The following is a 23,552-nucleotide window of genomic DNA, read 5'->3' as shown; positions in this document are numbered from 1 at the left end:
TTTTGCGATCGTTGATCGTCGCTCCTAGCTGTCACACGCTGCGATGTCGCTAACGACGCCGGATGTGCATCACAAACACCGTGACCCTGACGATATATCGTTAGCGATTTCGCAGCATGTAAAGCACCCTTTATACTGACCGTGAGGAAAAAATGTGATTATTCCTTAAAATATTACAAATAAAAAGTTAAGTTGTTCCGGAAAAAAACAAAAAACAGCTGAGGTATATAATCTATCAATGGAAATTTAGGAGGCTCCCATGTTACACGTAAGATAAGGTTCTGGAAAAGCAGCATCCCTTCTCTCCAATTACAATCCAGTGATTTCTGCTCCCCAAGTACATAATTTCTAAAATGGGTGTCACTTTTGGAGGTTTTCCTGCTGTTTCGGGACATTAAGGGTTGTGCAAATGCTGCAAGAAAACGATCTTGGCCAATTCATTGCTTCAAAAGCCAAACCAATCTCCTTCCATGTAAGCCCTGGTGTGTGGCCAAATAGTCATTTTCTGCGACACGTGGGGCTTCCGCACATACTGGAGAAATTACATTACATATAGAGGATCTATAGTCACCTATTATCCTTGTGTAGATGAAAGACTTGCAGCTAATATCACATTTTAGTGGTAAAAATTAAAAATGTAATTTTTATTTATAAAATTCTGTGATGTGATTTTGTGAATTAAAAATTATCAACACAACCCTAGATCACTTCCTTGTGGAGTTTAGTTGCGCAGATGGGGGTACTTGTGGTGGTTTCTGATTTTTTGACAAGTAAGTGGCTTAATAAATTTGTTCTCCAAAAATCAAATGTGCCCAAACTTTAATTTTTTATCACATTTGAGCAAACACTACACTGAGCAGAAATTAAATCATCTATGGGGTCCATTTTCTATTACCTTTTGTTAAAATGACAAACTTGAGACTAAAACAAGATTTTACTCTAAAAAAAACCTATTTCCAGTTATTCCTGTGTAGCTACTGAAGGCTTCACACATTTCCTGACAGCAGTTTTGAAGAATCTTAGGGGTGCAGTGTTTAAAATGGTAGATTTTCTAAGGCATTATAATATATAGGTTATTCAAAGTCACTTCAAAACTGATTATTTCTGTAAAAAATTGGTTTTGTAAATTTCCTTAAAAAAAATTAACAATTGCTGCTAAAATTTTAAAGGGAGTATGTCAGCCCTTAAACTGAAATTGAGCGATTTTGACCTTCATATAAGAGTATTGTACAGATACTGTCGATTTTAATAAATGAGTCTTAAAAAATAGTTTTGTTAAATATTGGAAGGCTTTCAGTGTACCCTTGGTGTGGCCAGGGGCACAGTGCAGTTTTCCATCCCCTCAATTACAGTACTGTGCCCCTTCTCTAATGGTGATTGTCAACGCTTTCGAGCGATGTCTGATCTAACTCTTTAGTCCTACACATAATGACACTGAAGCAAGCAAGTGCCCGCATACACACAGTCAATGTGTGCTGGGGCCAGGTTCTAATCCACCTACCCTGTTTATTGCAGCTGCTCATCACACACAAGATTGCAAAACAGCGGCTCCCGATTCTGACAGGAGAGGTATTAGAATGGGTGCACACCGACACTGTGTTCAAGCGGTCACACCCTGCATGTCATCTCCTCCCAGTTATAGCTGCCACTTACGACACACCGGATCACACAGGCAACTACACACAGGAGAGGAAGAGTGTAATCCTGTGTATAACGAATGGCTGATATATAATATACAATAGAGTGGGATGAGCACTCTGCCTCTACACTGACACAAGGTATGCACATGCTCCGCCGCTGCAGTGTCAGTGTGTGCAGGGCTTAGGAGTCACATTAGGTAGCATTTCAAGGCTAGTACTGACAACCACCATAAGGGAAAAGGCAGCGTATTGTTATTGAGGGGGCGGAATGGTACACCCAATCCTAAGTCGCACCAAGTCCACACCAAATCCCTCTAATTTACATATATAGAAAAACTGTTTTCCTCTACACCTTTATTAAAATCTACAGTACAGGTATGATTTTTATAGGCATGAAGTTCCCTATATGAAGGGTTAATTTCAGTTTTGGAGATAACTATTTTGCATTGTATATAGTTACATAGTTACATTGGTTGAAAAAAGACCTAGGTCCATGTAGTTCAACCTTCCTCCACCAATTACCATATACATTTGGTCACTAAGGCACTTATAACCAACAATGTTGTGTGTACTGAGGAAATCATCCAGCCCTTTTTTAAAAGCCGTTATAGTATCAGCCATTACTACCTCTTGTGGTAGGGTATTCCACAGTCTGACTGCTCTAACTGTAAAGAACCCTTTCCTATTTAGCTGCCGGAATTGCTTTTCTTCCACTCGCAGTGAGTGCCCCCTGGTCCTTAGTATTGTCTTTGGAAGAAATAAGTCATATGCCAGTCCTTTATATTGACCACACATGTATTTATACATATAAATGAGGTCTCCTTTGAGACGTCTTTTTTTTAAGCTAAAGTATGACTATCTGATCTAAGTATATAAGCGTTCTAAGTTTGTAAATTAATAATTTTTCACAATTTTCATCAAAGTTCAGAGATTTTCTTACTGCTAACATAACATAAAGTACAATGTGTCACGAAAAAAAGTACCGTATTTTTCGGACTATAAGACGCACCTGACCATAAGACGCACCCTGGTTTTAGAGGAGGAAAATAGGAAAATAAAACTTTAAGCAAAAAAATGTGGTCATGACACACTGTAATGGGGCGAGGATCTGCTGCTGACACTGTTATGGGGGTAATGTCCCCAAATTCTCTACTAAGGTACCCCATCCTGGTAATGATCCTCCTGCCTTGTATATGATCCTGCTATAAACCCCCATCCTGCTCATATACCTCCATCCTGCTCATATACCCCCATCCTGCTTATATAACAGCATCCTGCTTATATACCAGCATCTTGCTCATATTCCCCCATCCTATTCATATACCCCCATCCTATTGATATACCCCCCATCCATCCTGCTCATATTCCCCCATCCATCCTGCTCATATACCCCCATCCTGTTCATATACCCCCCCATCCATCCTGCTCATATACTCCCATCCTGCTATATGCCCCCATCCTGTTCATATACTCCCATCCTGTTCATATACCCCCATCCTGTTCATATACCCCCCATCCATCCTGCTCATATACTCCCATCCTGCTATATGCCCCCATCCTGTTCATATACTCCCATCCTGTTCATATACCCCCATCCTGTTCATATACTCCCATCCTGTTCATATACCCCCATCCTGTTCATATACTCTCATCCTGTTCATATACTCCCATCCTGTTCATATACTCCCATCCTGTTCATATACCCCATCCTGTTCATATACCCCCCATCCATCCTGCTCATATACCCCCATCCTGTTCATATACCCCCCCATCCATCCTGCTCATATACTCCCATCCTGTTCATATACCCCCATCCTGTTCATATACCCCCCATCCATCCTGCTCATATACTCCCATCCTGCTCATATACTGCCATCCTGTTCATATACTCCCATACTGTTCATATACTCCCATCCTGTTCATATACTCCCATCCTGTTCATATACTCCCATCCTGTTCATATACTCCCATCCTGTTCATATACCCCATCCTGTTCATATACTTCCCATCCATCCTGCTCATATACCCCCATCCTGTTCATATACCCCCCCATCCATCCTGCTCATATACTCCCATCCTGTTCATATACCCCCATCCTGTTCATATACCCCCCATCCATCCTGCTCATATACTCCCATCCTGCTCATATACTGCCATCCTGTTCATATACCCCATCCTGCTCATATACTCCCATCCTGTTCATATTCCCCCATCCATCCTGCTCATATACTGCCATCCTGTTCATATACCCCATCCTGTTCATATACCCCCCTTCCATCCTGTTAATATACCCCCCATCCTGCTATATGCCCCCATCGTGCTCATATACCATCCTGGTATATGGCCTGTATCCTATAGCACAGAGAAAAAAAAAAAAACATTTATACTCACCTTTTCCTCACTCCCAGCAGCCGATCATCTTCCTCTCTGCAGTGTGCAGCACGCGATGTCTTCCTGTCTGTGCCGATCAGCTGATCAGCACAGATCAGCTGACCGGCACAGACAGGAAGACATCGCGTGCTGCAGTGGGACGGCTCCACACACGGGGACGGGTGAGTGTACTGATTCACTGCACCCCGCACTGATGATGACGCGCGGGGGGCAGTGAATACAGCCGCACATGATCACTCCAGGCTGTAATTGCCAGGGGTAATCATGCGGCCCGGATCTTTACTATGCGCGCGTCCCCGCGCATCCCCGCCCACCTGTCAGCGCCGGCTTCTGCGCTGAGAAATGGGCGGGAGGATGGGCGTGCATATGTAATGAGCGGGTCCACGTGGTCACAGCAGGCTGCTACAGCCTGCTCGTGCCCCCGATGACCCGCTCCACCGCAGCACCTCATTCCCCGCAGCCACAGTCAGACCATAAGATGCACCCCCAACTTTCCCCCAACATTTGGGGGAAAAAAAGTGCGTCTTATGGTCCGAAAAATACGGTAATCTCAGAATCACCGGTTTCTGATGAATCACTCCAGAGTTATTGCAACATAAAGTGACACTGGTCAGGTTTGAAAATTGATTCTTGATCATTTTGGTGAAAATTGGCTCAGTCACTAACTGGTTAAGATGATTGGAGCAATGTTCTATTGTGGTCTATTATATTGTTATATGGTACTTGGTAAGTGTGCACTTTATGAAATACAGCTGTACTGCTATGATTTATCTAGATTGAAAAATATATATAAAAATATATATATATATATATATATATATATATATATATATATTGTGAGACAGGGAATATAGCTCAGCTGGGATCTTTGCTTTGGTCCAAGCGAGTGGCTATGGATTCACAGATGACAGCGGCAGACTGGCAGGTTCCAAACAGATACGGGCACTGCCGTGTTTATTGTGTACACCTATCCCTCAGTGTTACACATGCAAAAACAGGAAAATAAACGTCTAAGGCCGTCTGACCACTAACTAACAACAGAATGCTAACTACAAAATAAACCTATGTAACAAACAAAACAGTATTCTCTTACTGTGTGGGTTCCTCAGCACATCCAGTGGAGGTATGGAGTCTCAGCCCCAGCAGCCATGAGCCTGGACTGCTCTCCTCAGCAGGCTCTCTGTTCTGAATGCCTCCTGATTATTTCAGCTGATCAAGTGAGGAATCAAAACCCTGGATTGAATGTGGAGAAGAGAGCAACCAGTCCCACTGCCATTCCTACTGATTGCTCCAGGAAAAACCGAACCCAAAATTACACTGAAATAAACAGGCTTCAGTGACTAACTTATTGCTGAGCCAGATATAACTTTCCCAACTTTTCCCAGCCCATTTGCATGGGCCGACCGCTCCACAATCAATACATGGAGGCATATGAAAAGAACCGAGGGGAAACATACCTGTTCTCTAGTACTTCTCCCCTCGGCATCTCACAATATATATATATATATATATATATATTTGATCATAATGCTACATTGGTTTTAAGAATATGAAATGTATCAAGGTCACTCGATTGTCACTCGCATTGACATTTAAAACATGTAAATAGACTATATTTTTCTGCGTGATGTATCTGTAAATACACCTGTGAAAATGGCGAGGTCTTAGGGAGAAGTTAACAGCTACAGTCAGTGTGACACTAATGACTTAATTTAGTAGCTTTGAAGTGAGAGGTCATCAATGCAAGCTTAGATTTATAGGCAGGGCAACCAAAACAGCAGGGGGAAACCTTTCATGTATTTTTGAAGACTTCAATGCAATCCTTCTGCCAGAAAAAAAAATAATAATAATGTCACAAGCAAGGAATTGAATAAAACTTTGCTTTTTTGTTTCGGTCTCATTTATGGAAACTTGTTTTGTCCAAAGTCGTAAAACAAAAAAAATAAACAATATCTGTCTAATGGCGGTGACTTTGGGTAGGATTACTGGATTTAATAATCCACTTATAGTGCCTTTGCTTTTGCCGGCAGACTGGGACAGATATAAAGCTTCCTCTGTACCATTCGTCTGATCTGCGTGTCCTTGATTTCATGGTTATTACGTGTGGCCGTTTTCTTTTATGCCGTTCATGTGATCATAGAATTATATTGTGTTCCTAAAGTTGAAGTGATTTAGGGATAAAGTTAAACACAGATGTCTGCTCGTATCTTATATTAATAGAATTTAAATTGATCAGGGGGTCCGCACGCCTGGCAGACACGTGTCATTTTGAAAGGTCGGGGTCTTCTACAGCTTCTTCCTTATGTCAGTTGCTTCTAAACTAGTATAAAATCTAAACTAAAAATGTTTTTTAGACACATCAATCTACAAGTCAGACTGTCATAAAATTAATGAACTCCAAACTTAGCTCAGCATTTTTCAACATTTCGCAGGTTAAAGCTAATCAAAATGTTTGAAAAATGTTAGAAGTTAACCCACTGCAGTAAGTGGTATCCTCTTCACTCATGTGCATAAAAACACGCATTGTTGGCTGTCCGCGTGTACGTGTGTGTGTAGGTCATCCATGGACATGTAATGGAATAAAAAGCATTAAAAAAAATATTTTTATGTGTTCTAGATGTTCACAGATGAACAGTAGGGAGATTAAGTGTATGGACAGCTTTCTATTAACCCAAATAAATAAATAATTAAATGGGGAAAAAATGATGTGTGGTTCCCCCCATTTTAATAACAAGCAAAGGTAAAGCAGAAAGCTGTGAGCTGATATTATCAGGCTGGGAAGAACCCTCGTTATTGAGCCCTTCCCAGACTAAAAATACTAGCTCACAGCTGCCCCATGAGATGCTCTAATTCTGGCTCTTCGGCTCAGCTCTTCACGATTGCCCTGGTGCTTTGGCACTCGGGGTAATGGTTTTTGGGGTTGATGTCGACTGTGAAGTAGCCAAAAACCCAGCTGGCATCAATCCCTGGTGTTAGTAATGGAGAGTAATGCCTACCAGGCACCTCCATTACTAACCACTTAATAATAATTATAAAATAATAATAATAATAACCCACATAAAAATAATTTGAAATAAATGCTCGCAAAACTTTCCCTTGATCCCCACTTAGTAAAAATTATAAAAAATCTGCATAGTTCCTCCATAATCCAGTAAATCTGCCAAAGTCAACCGAATCCGTGATTATCCACAAATGAAAACCTGAAGAAAAAAAAAAAACAAAATAGAAAAACAGCAAAACAAAACAATATACTTTTCCTCGCTCCCAATTTTATTAAAAAAAAAAAAAATTACCACACTGGTCTTACCTAGTCCAGTGATTTAGACGAACAAGCTCTATGGAGCTTCCTTCTGAAGCTCCATAGACTTTGCGAAGAGGCACTCCTGGGTCACGCTGCGCTGCACAAGACCCAGTGCCTCTGGAGAGCAGTGACATCAGTGATATTACCGCTCTTCAGAGTCTTTGTGTCACACACATTAGAGTGTGACCTGAAACCTTTGGAAAGCAGTGATGTAACGGATGTAACCGCTCTTCAGAGGTGTTGTGTCTCATGCAGCGCGTGACCTAGAAGTGCCTGTTAGCAAAATGTAAGGAGTCTCAGAACGATGCTCCATAGACTTTGCTCATCAGAACCGCTGGACTAGGGGAAGTGTCTTTTTTTTAATTTATTTGTGTTTGTATGTTTTGGGGTTTTTGTCTCAGGTTTCCAATTGTGGACTATGCGAACCTGCATGTTTGTTTTTTGTTTTTTTTTAATAAAATGGGGAATGAGGGAATGTTTCGGGGAGTGTTTATTATTCTATTTGGTTAAATAGAAGGCTGTACACTCCTATCTATCTATCGATCTATCATCTTTGCACATCATTAACACATAAAAAACATTAATTGTGCATTTTACTCTACTACGTGTCACACAAAGACTACACTGATGTCATCCGTGTGCCATACACGTTTTTCATGGAACCATACACTTGTATTGAAACTTCTCATCTGTGTTGCCCGGAAAAAATGGACATGTCCCCTTGTGTTTCTCATGGACACACATGTGGTTCTCATAGACATGTAAACATCACCAGAAATTGTAATGGGTATATGTGGTATTCATGAGAAAAATAGTTGCTACACGTACCGGACACGCTGACATCAAGGAGGCCTTTGAAGGATTTCCTGTCACTCATTGACTGGTGTAGTTGCAACCATACACTGCAGAAAAATAACTTGCACCATTCAACTAAATTGGGCTGACTAGCTGTTCCTGCACAGAGCTGGGTCAATGGTGCCAATTTGCAGACAAAAAAAAAATCTGAAGAGGGCAGTGAACATTATATGTTTCGGCATCTCTTGTGTTTTAGGGTTCCTCGGTCCCCCGAGGAAGTCATCACGAAACACGTGTTGGGACTGTTCCCCATGTGTGTCTGCGTGTGAGCGCTTATTTACGGTAAGCTCCCTGCTGGGCTATGTGCTGTGGTAATATGCTCTTGGTTTTCTCATTGACTATAACCTTGCTTTAATATATTGAACCTTTGTCTTGCTAACTGTAAACCACTTACACTGGCCCTACCAGGGAGCAAATATGCCTTTTTGCTTACTCTTTCATGTCCATGCAGCCCCACATGGGGATTTTTGTTCGCTTCTCTGTGTTATTTAACCTTTCTACTTTTCACGATTTTCTATATCCCATGTAATATTTACATGCCTGACCCAATAAACAAGTTTTTTATGTGCAACTATGTGCTTCTGTATTGGTGGTTTTTGGGCCATGGGATATGGTATAATATGAGGCAAATCTAAAGACTTCCTTTTCTGCTTTCTTCAATATGTTCCTTGAAGTTGTTGCCTCTTACGTTACTAAGTCCTTTTTGACTGCTCTGGTTGTTGTTAATTGTTTTAGGGTTTCGTTGGTTCTTATGGTCATCTGGTTTTAGCTATATGGTACTATTTTGGGGTAATCTTTAATCAGTAGCTAGTCCATGGTGGTTAGTTTTTATAATCATAAATGCACTTTGCCCTAACCTCATCGTCAGATATGTGATGTAGCTGCTTATCTTTGACTTAGAAGGAAATTAAACGAATCGTCTAGTTAAAGGTGTTGTCCATCAAATCAAACTAGTGTTAAACAATTTGCACGGTCCCGGTCTTTAGCCATGATAGCAGTCAGTGGCTGTTGGATGGTAGCGAGAGAACTCCCCATTTCCTGATTGCATTATCGGTTCTTTTAATTAGCCGGCCTGGGCCATTGTCACATTTGCTTCACGCCACATAGATGATGATGCACCAGGCTGGCTAATCAGAGTAAGAGCCATGGATTCCATCAGATGGTTCACTAGTTTCTGGTCACTATCTTGGCTGATGGACTTGGATATGCAAATCAAGTAGCACCAATTTTACCAGCAAATAAATAATTTTTCAAAGAGCTCAGAGTAGCTTAAAAAAAAAGAGAACTTAGGGTACTTTCACACTTGCGTTTTTTCCCTTCCGTCACAATCCGCCCTTTTGGAAAACAGCGGAATCCGTTAACGGAAGGAAGGAAGGAACGCAGCATGTAACGTTTTTTGAGCGGTGGAATCCTCTATTTTTCACTGCGCATGCTCATCATTTTTTTTTTTTTTAATCACAGAGACTTTATTTTGTCTTTCGGTGGCTGAACGTTCAGCTGAGCGCCCGGCCGCCGCCATGTGAGAGCACTAAGCTGATCGCCCGTCCGCCGGCATGTGAGAGCGCTCAGCTGATCGCCCGGCCGTCGGCATGTGAGAGCGCTCAGCTGATCGCCCGGCCGCCGGCATGTGAGAGCACTCAGCTGGTCGCCCGGCCGCCGGCATGTGAGAGCGCTCAGCTGAGTGCCCAGCAGCCGGGCGATCAGCTGATCGTTTAGAATAGTCTGCTGCCGGTAAAAACTGTAAAGAAGAAAAAAAAATAAAAAAAAAAAGCTTTCCGTTGTTTTGTACGATCCGTTGCATCCGTTGTGCCATTATATGCAACGCATCCTTTGCATCCGTCACACAACGCAATGCAATGGATGCCGTTCAACGCAAGTGTGAAACTAGCCTTAGCCTCACTAATCTCCTGGAGCTCATATCCTGATGCTTAGGCCTCTTTCACACATCAGTTTTTTTGCATCAGTCACAATCTGTCTTGTGACTGATGTGACGGATCCGTCGCAGATTGTGATATGGATTGTGATATGGATCTGTCATACCATAATTTTATTTTTTTTTATATGACAAAGGTCATTTGCCATTGAAAACATATATATGAACCCATCCTGGACACAAGAGAGAGAGAGACAGAGAGAGAGAGTGAGTGTGTTTCTGACCAGGAAGGAATTTACACATCTGAGCATGCTCGATTACTAAAAGACGGATCCGTCACCAGAATCCATTGTTTGACGGATTGCGACAGATCCTGCACCCATAGGCTTCCATTATAACAAACGACGGACGCCCACGGATCCGTCGCCGTCCATTTTTTTGACGCACACAAAAAACGTTCATGTGTACGTCGGATTTGTCGGCAGGACAAACACAACTCAATGAGAAAAAAACGGATCCAGCGCTAGATCCGTTTTTTTTTTCACAAAACAACGGATTGCGACTGATGGTAAAAAACTGATGTGCGAAAGAGGCCTTACCTATTCTCCAGTGGTCTCTGCTTCCTGGTCGCATCTTAACACACTGGTAATAGCAGGATGTGTCTGCTCAACAAATCACAGCATTGATCCTAGTATTTATCTTTTATTTGTTTTTTTGTACCTGATTGCATTGTACATCACATGCCTTTTATCTACACTTCTCTATGGTTTTCCCTTTCCTTCCCTGTCTTTAGAGCAGGGGTGGGGAACCTTTTACTGCCGGGGGCCATTTGGAATTTCCTACTAACCTTTGGGGGCCGCACAACATTATCAACCTGAAAAATAACCCTGCTATATTTGGTCAAACGATTAATTAACTCACCCCTATTGTGGTGGCCGGAGCTGCTTCTCTTTGGTGCGATTGTGATGTTCGGTGATATTGATCATCTTGTTTCTCACAGCTGCTTTTCCAGGTTTATCTCTGTCTGGAGATGCTGGGGGCATACACATCACAGGAGGGGCCAGGGCACATAAATTACAGGAGACACTGGGAGTACACATCACAGGAGGGGCTGGGGCATATACATCACAGGAGAGGCTGGGGCATATACATCACAGGAGGGGCTGGGGCATATACATCACAGGAGGGGCTGGGGCATATACATCACAGGAGGGGCTGGGGCATATACATCACAGGAGGGGCTGGGGCATATACATCACAGGAGGGGCTGGGGCATATACATCACAGGAGGGGCTGGGGCATATACATCACAGGAGGGGCGGGGGCATATACATCACAGGAGGGGCTGGGGCATATACATCACAGGAGGGGCTGGGGCATATACATCAGTAGGGGGCATGGACAGCCCTGGCGGTGGCACAGACATGACTGGGGACACGCACAGCGCTGGGTGGCAGCACGCACTGCACTGGGTGGCAGCACGGACTGCACTGGGTGGCAGCACGGATTGCACTGAGTGGCAGCACGCACTGCACTGGGTGGCAGCACTAGGGAGACAGACAGGTCTGGGGGAACATAGACATCAACAGGAGAGCACGGACTGGGGAGCATAGAAAGCAGTGGGAGGGTACAGACAGCAGTAGCGAGTTAAGAGCACTGAGGGGTGGCACACAGCACTGGGGAGCATGGACAGCATAAGGGGGGCACAGGCAGCACTCACCGTGGCATGGACAGCACTGGTGGCAGCATGGACAGCATTAGGTGGTGCGGACAGCACTGGTGGGGGGGCATAGACATCACCCAGGGGGTACAGACAGCACTAGGGGAGGCACGGACAGCAGTGAGGGGTTACACCGCGCTGAGGGGGTACACAGCACTGGGGTGTACACAGCATTAGGGGGTACACACAGCACTAGGGGGTACACACAGCACCTGGGGGTACACAGCACTGGGGGGTACACACTGTACTAGGAGGTACACAGCATGAGGGGGTACACACAGCACGAGGGGGTACACACAGCACGAGGGGGTACACACAGCACGAGGGTGTACACAGCACGAGGGGGTACACAGCATTAGGGGGTACTCACTGTACTAGGGGGTACTCACTGCACTAGGGGGTACACACTGCACTAGGGGGTACACACTGCACTAGGGGGTACACACTGCACTAGGAGGTACATACAGCACGAGGGGGTACACACAGCATTGGGGGGTACATACAGCACGAGGAGGTACACAGCACGAGGGGGTACACACAGCATTGGGGGGTACATACAGCACTGGGGGGTACACACTGTACTAGGAGGTACACAGCATGAGGGGGTACACACAGCATGAGGGGGTACACACAGCATGAGGGGCTACACACAGCACTAGGGGGTACACAGCACGAGGGGGTACACAGCACGAGGGGGTACACAGCACGAGGGGGTACACACAGCATTAAGGGGTACACACAGCATTAAGGGGTACACACAGCATTAGGGGGTACTCACTGTACTAGGGGGTACTCACTGTACTAGGGGGTACACACTGCACTAGGGGGTACACACAGCATTGGGGGGTACATACAGCACGAGGGGGTACACAGCACGAGGGGGTACACACAGCATTGGGGGGTACATACAGCATTGGGGGGTACACACAGTACGAGGGGGTACACAGCACTGAGCGGGGGGGGCAGCGATGGGTTAAGTACTCGCAGTGAGGGGGAGCGAGAGTCACACACACACAGCAGGTCCGGGAGGCTGGTAAACCTGCTGCAGCTCTTCTGTGTGACTTTATCGCAGCGTGCTGCTTACCCGCCCACCAGAGCACACAGGCCGGGGATAAGCCTAGAATGTATGGGCTGCAGTCAGGTCCTGGAAGTCAGGATCTGGAGAGAGCCCGTACATTCTAGCATCTACCCACAGGGCATAAGGCAGTGGGATTTAAAGGGCCGGCAGCCAGGAAAAGCGCGGCTGCCACCAAAGTACAATGGTCCCCGGGAATGTGCCCGGGGGCCGCATAAAAAGTCGTCACGGGCCGTATACGGCCCGCGGGCCGGAGGTTCCCCACCCCTGCTTTAGAGGGATGATGTCTCTCATTCTGTGCACCAGATTGTGCAGTTCTTGGCAAACAGATAACCAATGTCTTAGGCTAGGTTCACACTTCCGTTGTTTTGCTTCAGTCACAATCCGTCGCCTTGAGGAATTACGGTATCCTGCAAAATATTTTGCAGGAATCCAGTTTTTCCCCATAGACCTCTATTAGCGACGGATTGTGACTGATGATGCTGCGTTGCATCCGCTGCGTCGCGGTCAGTTGTTTTTTGACTGATCGCCGGGCAGGAGCAACGCAACATGTAACGTTTTTTGAGCAGCGCGATCCGTAGGATTTCGCTGCGCATGCGCTCTCTGGCTTCCTGCACCCGTAACCAGGATACACATCGGGTTACTAAGCAATGCGCTTTGGTTAGTTACCCGATATTTACACTGGTTACGTGTGCAGTGAGCCAGCGCTAAGCGGTGTACGCTGGTAACCAAGATAAATATCAGTTAACCAAGCAAAAAGTGCTTTGCTTTTACCCGATATTTACCTTGGCTGTGCACGGAGCCAGACACTTTACCGCTCGGCTCCGCCCCCTCCTGCACTCAGCATGTATATACATACACACACACACACACACACACACACACACTTGTCCTGCAGTCCCCACGGCACTGCTCCACCCACCCCGAACTCTTCCCCCCTCGCACTCCGCCCCCCGCACACAACGGAGTCCGACAAAGAATTCTGTTCTTTGTCATCCGTTGTACAGCACATCAGTCACATGCGTCAAGCGATGCATGTGACTGATACAAAACAACGGAAATGTGAACCTAGCCTAAGTAACAGAGCTGTGTTGGAACAATCTCAGCAGGTTGCGTCCTTCCTGGTTCTCCAGCACCTTTCTTATCTGACTGCTCTCAATAATACTTGCAGCATTTTGTTCTAGCTTACTCTACACCATGTTCCAAATTATTATGCAAATGATATTTTTCTCTGATTTTCCTAAATGGTTAGTGCAAAAGACTGTCAGTGTAATATAAGTCATCACCCGTTAGAGTATACATCGAATGTTATTGAAGAAACCTCCCAATAATAACAGTATAATCTTCAAAATTAAAAAATAAACCTCAAAATGCACTGTTCCAAATTATTAGGCACTGTAGAGTTTCTAAACATTTTATATGTTTTAAAGAACTGAAAATGCTCATTTGTGGAATTTGCAGCATTAGGAGGTCACGTTCACTGAAAAATAAAGCTATTTAAATCCAAAACATCCTAACAGGCCAAGTTAAATGTTAACATAGGAGCCCTTCTTTGAGATCACCTTCACAATTCTTGCATGCATTAAACTGTGAGTTTTCGGAGAGTTTCTGCTTTAATTTCTTTGCATGATTCAGAATAGCCTCCCAAAGCTGCTGTTTTGATGTGAACTGCCTCCCACCCTCATAGATCTTTTGCTTGATGATACTCCAAATATTCTCTATAGGGTTGAGGTCAGGGGAAGATGGTGGCCACATCATGAGTTTATCTCCTTTTATAGCCATAGCAGCCAATGACACAGAGGTAATCTTTGCAGTATGAGATGGTGCATTGTCATGCATGAAGATTATTTTGCTTCTGAAGCCACGTTTCTGCTTTTTGTACCATGGAAGAAAGTTGTCAGTCAGAAACTCTATATACTTTGCAGAGGTCATTTTCACACCTTCAGGAACCCTAAAGGGGCCTACCAGATGTCTCCCCATGATTCCGGCTCAAAACATGACTCCTCCACCTCCTTGCTGACGTTGCAGCCTTGTTGGGACATGGTGGCCATCCACTAACCATTTACTACTCCATCCATCTGGACCACCCAGGGTTGCTCGACACTGATCAGTAAACAAGACTGAAAATTAGTCTATATGAATGCCTGGGCCCACTGCAACTGTTTCTGCTTGTGAGCACTGTTTAGGGGTGGCCGAATAGTAGGTTTATTCACCACAGCAAGCCTTTGAAGAATCGTACACCTTGAGGTTCGAGGGACTCCAGAGGCACCAGCAGCTTTAAATATCTGTTTGCTGGTTTGTAATGGCTTTTTAGCAGCTGCTCTCTTAATCTGATGGATTTGCCTGGCAGAAACCTTCCTTATTCTGCCTTTATGAGCACGAACACGTATGTGCTCTGAATCAGCCACAAATCTCTTCACAGTACGATGATCACGCTTAAGTTTTCGTGAAATATCTAATGTTTTAATCCCTTGTCCAAGGCATTGCACTATTACATGCTTTTCTGCAGCAGAGAGATCCTTTTTCTTTCCCATGTTACTTGAAAACTGTGGCCTGCTTAATATTGTGGAACATCCAGTTTTCCTTTTATTGGGCTCACCTGGCAAACTAATTATCACAGGTATCTGAGATTGATTTCAGTGATCCAATGAACTCTGAGACACAATATCATCAATGAGTTTCATTTAATAAAAAAAAAATATAAAATAATCGCTATGACACTTAAATCCAATTTGCACAATAATTTGGAACATGGTGTACTAAGGATGCTTCCTTATACTTGGTCAACTGCTCCACAACCACTTTTGGTGCCAAATCCTTCTCTGTATTTCTATACAATCTTCTCCTACTCAGGATCGGTGCGACACCACATTCAAGCTTCTAAATGTTGCAACAGCTGACCTGTGCCCTAATAGTCCTTAAAACAGTGCCCAACACAGTGTCTCCACACCACACATAAAACCCTATACAGAGGTGCTATACAGAGCAGGGCAAACCATGCAAATAAAGAAAGAACTAATTGTAAGTTACAAGTTTCCTAATGCGTAAAAGATTTTGAAACTATGGCTCAATATTCAAAAAGATAAGGGAGAGTCCAGCTCACCAAGGACTGACCTGCTGGTTGTAATCAAGGATCCTACGCACGGAATGAGGCTCGGTAACCATCCAATTAGAAATAGAAAGAGGAATTTCCAGCGCCAGGAATAGATTAAAAATCCTTTTTTATTGAAAATAAGGTAGTAAAAATCCAGCAGATACCATAGTAGATGTCAGAAAGATGGCAGAACAACGCGTTTCGACGCTTCAGGTCTTAGTCATGTTCTGAACATGACTAAGACCTGAAGCGTCGAAACGCGTTGTTCTGCCATCTTTCTGACATCTACTATGGTATCTGCTGGATTTTTACTACCTTATTTTCAATAAAAAAGGATTTTTAATCTATTCCTGGCGCTGGAAATTCCTCTTTCTATGGCTCAATATTGGTCAGGAAAACAAAATCTTAAAGGGGTTATCCAACCCCACACTTTTAACCAGGTTACAGTGGTGTAATATTACCCTTACAAATTCCCTGTTGATTTTGTATTCAAAATGGAGTAGAGAAGGGGTTAAAGCTGCACATCAGCCAAATGAAACTGTAGAAATGATGAATAATATCTTTCTTTTATTCTATCGGTCTACGCGTTTCGAGGTCAAAAACCTCTTCCTCAGGACCAGTACATCAACAAAAGCATCATGCTTGACTCAAACAAGTCATTGTTTGAGTCAAGGTGAACAGAGACCAGGGAGCCAGGCAAGCTTTGGAATGGGAGCAGTAAGGAGATTAATGAGGGGAGAATGACTCCTTTGCCTTTTTGTACTAGTTTCTTTTATACCTGTTGCTTTGAAAAATTGTCAACGGGTTGGGTAAGCCCTTAAAGAAATCTTTGATATTTTTTTAAATAGTTAAAAAACAGATATTTTTTCATTACATTGCTTCCTATTTGAACTGGTGTTTTTATTTACAATAGCTATAATTTGTTGTGTTTCCTTAACCTTTAATTTATTTCTAAAATTAATTTTCCTGTTTGTTTTTTTTAGTTAAGATTCACTTTTTATTTATACATTATTTACGTATTTCAACTGTTTTTAAGAAACTTATCCTGTCTTTTCTTTTTAGGGTTAACCCCAAACAATACTAATTTAAAAGGTATTTTAAGGGAAAAACGGAGTTCAGAAGGTACCATATCTTCAAGTGAACCAAGTCCTACACACAGGTAAAAAGTTTTTTATTTAGTATTTTATTTCTTTTTCGTTTTCGCTTCCTGTGAACTAAATCTAAAATGAGAGTTTAAGTTTTGAATGGCTTGGCTACATTTTTTCACGAAGCCCAGGTATTGTTGTGCAGCTGTTGTGTTCTCATTTTAAGACTCAATTGACATTGCACTGAACCTCAAATTAACGTGTACAGCTGCTCTCCGTAGGGCTACTTAGAGACCAGACAAAGGCAGTTGTCAGGCAGAGAGCAGACATAATGCAGCAAGAGTCTTGAAGAAATAAAGTGGTGTATTTATTCTAGTTGATATTGACAGAATGTAAACCAAGCTTCATTCAATGCATTTTGTTTTTGTTTAATTCATTACCGGACTTATATCACTTTCCCTTTTAATAACCATTGTACCAATTCTTCAGATTGTAGCCATTTAATTTATTAAATTAAATCAACCGCCTAGGTGTTCCTACCAAATGTAAAAAAGAATGGCGGAAGAGTGGATTTTTTTCATCAATAAGTGCCATCATGTTAATTAAATTAATGAAAATATTTCATTAAGTTGCGGTATATACTGAATACTAAAAAAAATTATCAAACATTGCATTGTAATATGTCAATCATTACCTATTCTATATACACAATGTTAAAATTAATAGAACATTTAACTCACACATTAGATCTCTTTGAATGTAAGATTCATGCTAAATATCTTTACTTGCATGAATTGTGTAATTTATTGAGAACAATAGGATATATCGGAGGTCAATGGCTGGAAAAAAAATTACATAAACAATAGGAGTATGACAACCAAATAAAAGTATTAAATATTGGTATAAAAACATAAATATTAAAAACCAGTAAAATGAGCATGTCAGGATGAAAGGTTCTCACTAGTATCTTGAAAATCTCTTTTATATAGATAAAAACAATCATTTATTAGATATGCATTTAAAAACAAGACAGACAACATATACACACAGGTATGGGTGCCAAAAAGTGCAAGGGCATAGAAAATAAAAATGTATACCACAAAGGATGTATACTTTAAAAGATGATAAAGGTTTACACTTAAAACAAAAAAGGAGGTATAAAAGGGACTATAGTAAGGATAGCAGTCCTATACGGACAAAAATGTGTATGTGTACATATACACACACACACATATATATATATATATGTATATGTGTGTTTGTGTGTGTGTGTGTATATATATATATATATATATATATATATATACACATATATATACAGTACTGACCAAACGTTTGGACACACCTCCTCATTCAAAGAGTTTTCTTTATTGTCATAACTCTAAAAATTGTAGATTCACATTGCAGGCATCAAAACTATGAATTAAAACATTTGGAATGAAATACTTAAAGTGTGAAACAACTGAAAATATGTCTTATATTCTAGGTTCTTCAAAGTAGCCACCTTTTGCTTTGATTACAGCTTTGCACACTCTTGGCATTCTCTTGATGAGCTTCAAGAGGTAGTCACTGGAAATGGTTTTCCAACAGTCTTGAAGGAGTTCCTAGAGATGCTTAGCTCTTGTTGGCTCTTTTGCCTTCACCAGCTCACCCCAAACCATCTCGATTGGGTTCAGGTCTGGTGACTGTGGAGACCAGGTCACCTGGCGTAGCACCCCATCACTCTCCTTCTTAGTCAAATAGCCCTTACACAGCCTTGAGGTGTGTTTGGGGTCATTGTCCTGTTGAAAAATAAATTATGGTCCAACTAAACGCAAACCGGATAGAATAGCACGCCGCTGCAAGATGCTGTGGTAGGCATGCTGGTTCTGTATGCCTTCAATTTTGAATAAATCCCCAACAGTGTCACCAGCAAAGCACCCCCACACAATCACACCTCCTCCTCCATGCTTCACGGTGGAAACCAGGCATGTAGAGTCCATCCGTTCACCTTTTCTACAAAGACACGGTGGTTGGATCTCAAATTTGGACTCCTCAGACCAAAGCATAGATTTACACTGGTCTAATGTCCATTCCTTGTGTTCTTTAGCCCAAACAAGTCTCTTCTGCTTGTTGTCTGTCCTTAGCAGTGGTTTCCTAGCAGCTATTTTACCATAAAGGCCTGCTGCACAAAGTCTCCTCTTAATAGTTGTTCTAAAGATGAGAAGGTGTGTCCAAACTTTAGTGCAAAGAGTAGCATAAAGGGCAAGATCTGAGTGGGAAATAGTCAAGAGGAACACCCCGACACATGTTTTTTCTGCAGCTTCTTCCCGGGGGTGATTTTAGGGCAAGAGCAATAGCTAATTATATTTACAACTCACCAATGGTGTTTCATTATTACAGTATTACTATCTCTTTGAGGGCATTTTTCTCCTTGGGGATAAATATTTGCTACTTTATGTTGTTGATACAATTTGACATTTTGATATTTGGGCTTACCTTGTAGATTAGTTCTCATATTACTTGTTTTTTTTTTATGTATATTATTCTACCAATAAAGATGTATTACTTTCTATTTTGCTGACATACTCCTGTTTTTGTTTCTGTAATTTTTTCTACATTTGAGAAGGGCCCTTTATCACTTTGATCAACTATAGGTATTCATATAATCCCTGTATCCAAATCACTCAGAATATCAAAGTAAAGCAAACTGAAATCACAGGTTGATCCAATTTGCATGAACTTCTTTACAGCAAGGTATAATGTGACTCAGTAGTGTGTATGGCCCCAATGTGCCTGTATGCACTCATGACAATATCTGTGCATGCTCATGATATGATGGCAGATGGTGTTTTGGGGAATCTTCTTCAACACCTGAATCAGTGAGCTCCTGGACTGTCTGCGACACTACTTGGTGGCATCAGATGCACTGATTCAGGTCTGGTTGAGGATCAGTCAATTCCATCAAGGCTTTAGTCATTCAGCAACTGACTACACCCTCTGGCCACATGTGGTGGAGAACCTAGAGGAACCCATGGCTCAGTGTATTCATCCTGGAAACAAATAGTATTCAAGGTACCATTGGCTATTACATGGACATTTGTGCAAAGCTTCACAAAGATATCCTCCCAAAACCAGTTGATGACCAAAATTGGGCAAGGTGGATGATTTCCCAGACAGCATGATGTTCACCATAACATCTCCAATCTCTATCACCTCTATCACATGTGCCCAGTGTGAGCCTGCTCTTATCTGTTAACAGAATGAGGTGTTGATGGCAATTCTATTTTTCTCTGGCCAATTGTCACGTCCTCGCCGGAGTCCGCTCCTGCGACTTCTGCTTCGGTCACCAGGTGTTGCCGTATTCCCGCCATGGACTGTGCTGGTGATAGGAGAGGAGTCGGTGCCAGTGGCTCTGGTGGGCGCAGTCTCCGCTCATCCACTAAGCTGGGTTTCCCTGGGACCTTTTGTACCATTGGCAGACTGTAGGTGGCGTGTGTCTTCCAGCTGAAGTTACCACGATTCAGCTACAGCCAATGGGAAGACACCACGCCCTTCTAATTCCCTCTCTTTTCTGCTGGTCACTGCCAGAGATAGTTTTGTATTCCTGCTAGTGTCTGGTTCCTGTTCTGTTCTGACTATTTAGCCCAGTGTTTTGGCCTCTGCCTGCTCATTGACTACTCTCCTGTCTACCGTTTTTGTACCTTGCTGCCATCTCCGGTTTTGACCTCTGCCTGGTTTCCTGACTACACTCCTGCCTGCCGATTTTGTCCCTTTTTGTGCCTCCAGGTTTGGACCCTGCCTGATGACCACTCTTTCCTGGATTGCAGCCTTCCATAGGCAACAATCTCCTGGACCTTGTGTAATTCCAAATCCCTGTACAGGGGTTAAAGGGTTTCAGGGTTCTTGAGATCCTGCCCACTTGATGGCTAGCCCTAGTCTGTCCGTGACAGTCATCCTGACTCTGTGGTCAAGGGCAGATGTTACACCAATGCCAATTGAGCTGGATGGTGCTCGGCAGTGAGGACAGGTTTCGTTGCAAATCATTAGGCCCCTATGTTACCCTGGATTGTATTTCTGACAGTTTGGTCATGCACATCTTGAGGTCATTTCGTTGGGTTTGCACTGTGCTCTCATTGTTCCTACCAGTAAAAAGGTGCAGATATGGGTCTAGTTGCTGGCTTGATGCTCTTCTATGGACCTATCCAGCTATTATTGTGTACCTGCCATATCTTGGTATCTGCCCCGTAATATTGTTCTTGGATATATGAAAAACCCTCTTGTCATAGAAATATATATATGTGCCTGGAGGAGGTGGATTACCTGTGCAATCTGAATGGGATCCAGGTACTGCCTCATGCTACCATTAGTGCCTAAAGGCCCCGTCACACTAAGCAACATCGCTAGCAACATTGCTGCTAACGAACAACTTTTGTGATGTAGCAGCGATGTTGCTAGCGATGTTGCTGTGTGTGGCATCCAGCAACAACCTGGCCCCTGCTGTGAGGTCGTTGGTTGTTGCTGAATGTCCTGGGCCATTTTTTAGTTGTTGCTGTCCCGCTGTGAAGCACAGATCGCTGTGTGTGACAGCGAGACAGCAACAACTAAATGTGCAGGCAGCAGGAGCCGGCTTCTGCGGAGGCTGGTAACCACAGTAAACATCGGGTAACCAAGAAGCCCTGTCCTTGGTTACCCGATATTTACCTTCGTTACCAGCCTCCGCCGCTCTCACTGTCTGTGCCGGCTCCTGCTCTGTGCACATGTAGCTGCAGCACACATCGGGTTAATTAACCCGATGTGTGCTGTAACTAGGAGAGCAGGGAGCCAGCGCTAAGCGGTGTGCGCTGCTCCCTGCACGTGTAGCTGCGTGCGCTGGTAACCAAGGTAAATATCGGGTTGGTTACCCGATATTTACCTTAGTTACCAAGCGCAGCATCTTCCACGCGGCGCTGGGGGCTGGTCACTGGTTGCTGGTGAGCTCACCAGCAACTCGTGTAGCGACGTTCCAGCGATCCCTGCCAGGTCAGGTTGCTGGTGGGATCGCTGGAGCGTCGCAGTGTGACATCTCACCAGCAACCTCCTAGCAACTTACCAGCGATCCCTATCGTTATTGGGATCGCTGGTAAGTTGTTTAGTGTGACTGGACCTTAAGACACTGGCAATATGTAAAACTAGAGAAGAATAAGTCAGGAAGGATAAGAAGAGAGTAATTGTTTCTGGTCATCGTCTGCAAAGCCCTTCCCTTTTTGTGTATTGTCTTGCTGTTGCCTCTCTAGTGCTCATATTTTAACTTTAATTTGCACCAATGCAGATTAAATAAATGTATAATCGCTTTTGTCCCCTAATTGGACTGATTGATATTTCTGAAGTTTAATTCCTGTGATGTTATACTGTGATTACATAGGTTTTCTTTTCAATATATTTAAATGTGGATTTTACATGTATAGAAACATTAAACACAGATGAACTGAAGAATATGTAATTCTGAGTCTGCTCCCTAATGTCCCTATATGGGTCCTTCCCCTTGTCACCATCATATGCCTAGGCCCTTGCATCCCTGAACTCACCCTGGCTAATCAGGAGGCTGGGGAGAGCTCTAATCTCACCACTGCAATAATACAACACAAGGGAATGGAGAAAGACAGAGGAAAAATAGACACAAAAAGAAGAACACTCCAAGCTCCTCCAATGCAGCTAAACACCACAGCTGCAATTGTCACAAGTCCACAGATTCTTCCATAGACAGGTTCCCTCTCAAATTGGACAGCACAAGAATATGATTCTATAACCAGCATCAAGATGGTAAGACACTTGACTTTTTATAGTGAAGGGGAGTGGCCACAAAGAGCTGCACCTGAGATGAAGACTACAAAAGATAGCTAGATAGGAAAGAATCCATAACCCCAACAGCATGAACAGAATGTAGATAGATTCACACACAAGCTGCTGACCTGTACAAAATAAGGTGTTGTGTCCTTCTGGTCCCAGACTCGCCAGAGGTCTCCTCAGAGCAGGACACACACTTGACAGGTAGTTACTAACTGCCTGCCTGTTCTGGCCAGCACCAGCTTAGAGCAGTAACGGACTGCTCCTCCCCGTGGTCCTCCTGCTTCACCTGACCTCATTTGAACAGAGTAGTTTTTCCTCTTCCAGGCTGCTTTGTCGATGGGGAAATGACTGCCAATGTCCTGCTTATTGACAGCTGGCTCCCCTGGTCAGCACGACATCAGTAACTCCCTTTGTACAATCTGTGAACCCTCTAAGCCGGCAGAAATCTGTGCTGAGCAGAGCAGGCAGAGAGTTAGCAACTACCTGCCCTGTAAGTTCTTAGTCCTGTAAGAAATAATACAAAAGTTACGGATTAAATCTAACTCCAATTAACAGGCTTAATTTGATGGTCTCATTTAGAAATCCGTGTTTACCAGTGCAGCTTTTTTTTTTAAAATGGCAATATATCAGATTTGATCATTCAGCTTGAGGAATATTTTTTTTATATTGTTTTGCATAATTGTTAATGTTATGCATGTTAAATACATCTT

General features: G+C 43.2%; 1 protein-coding gene across 3 annotated transcripts in view; it reads left to right on the top strand.

The window, feature by feature from the left end:
* KIZ (kizuna centrosomal protein) overlaps positions 1 to 23,552 on the top strand; it is a 272,861-nt gene that overhangs the window by 185,511 nt on the left and 63,798 nt on the right. For all 3 annotated transcript variants that reach the window (XM_075339381.1, XM_075339380.1, XM_075339382.1), the window contains one exon: positions 17,012 to 17,108. In XM_075339381.1, the coding sequence (XP_075195496.1) occupies positions 17,012 to 17,108 (97 nt within the window). The remainder of the gene's footprint in view (positions 1 to 17,011; positions 17,109 to 23,552) is intronic.

Source organism: Anomaloglossus baeobatrachus, chromosome 3 (genome assembly GCF_048569485.1).
Source record: "Anomaloglossus baeobatrachus isolate aAnoBae1 chromosome 3, aAnoBae1.hap1, whole genome shotgun sequence".
In the NCBI taxonomy this organism is placed as follows: Eukaryota; Metazoa; Chordata; class Amphibia; order Anura; family Aromobatidae; genus Anomaloglossus; species Anomaloglossus baeobatrachus.
Note: the sequence above shows the minus strand (reverse complement) of the source record. Positions and strands in the feature narration are given on the sequence as shown.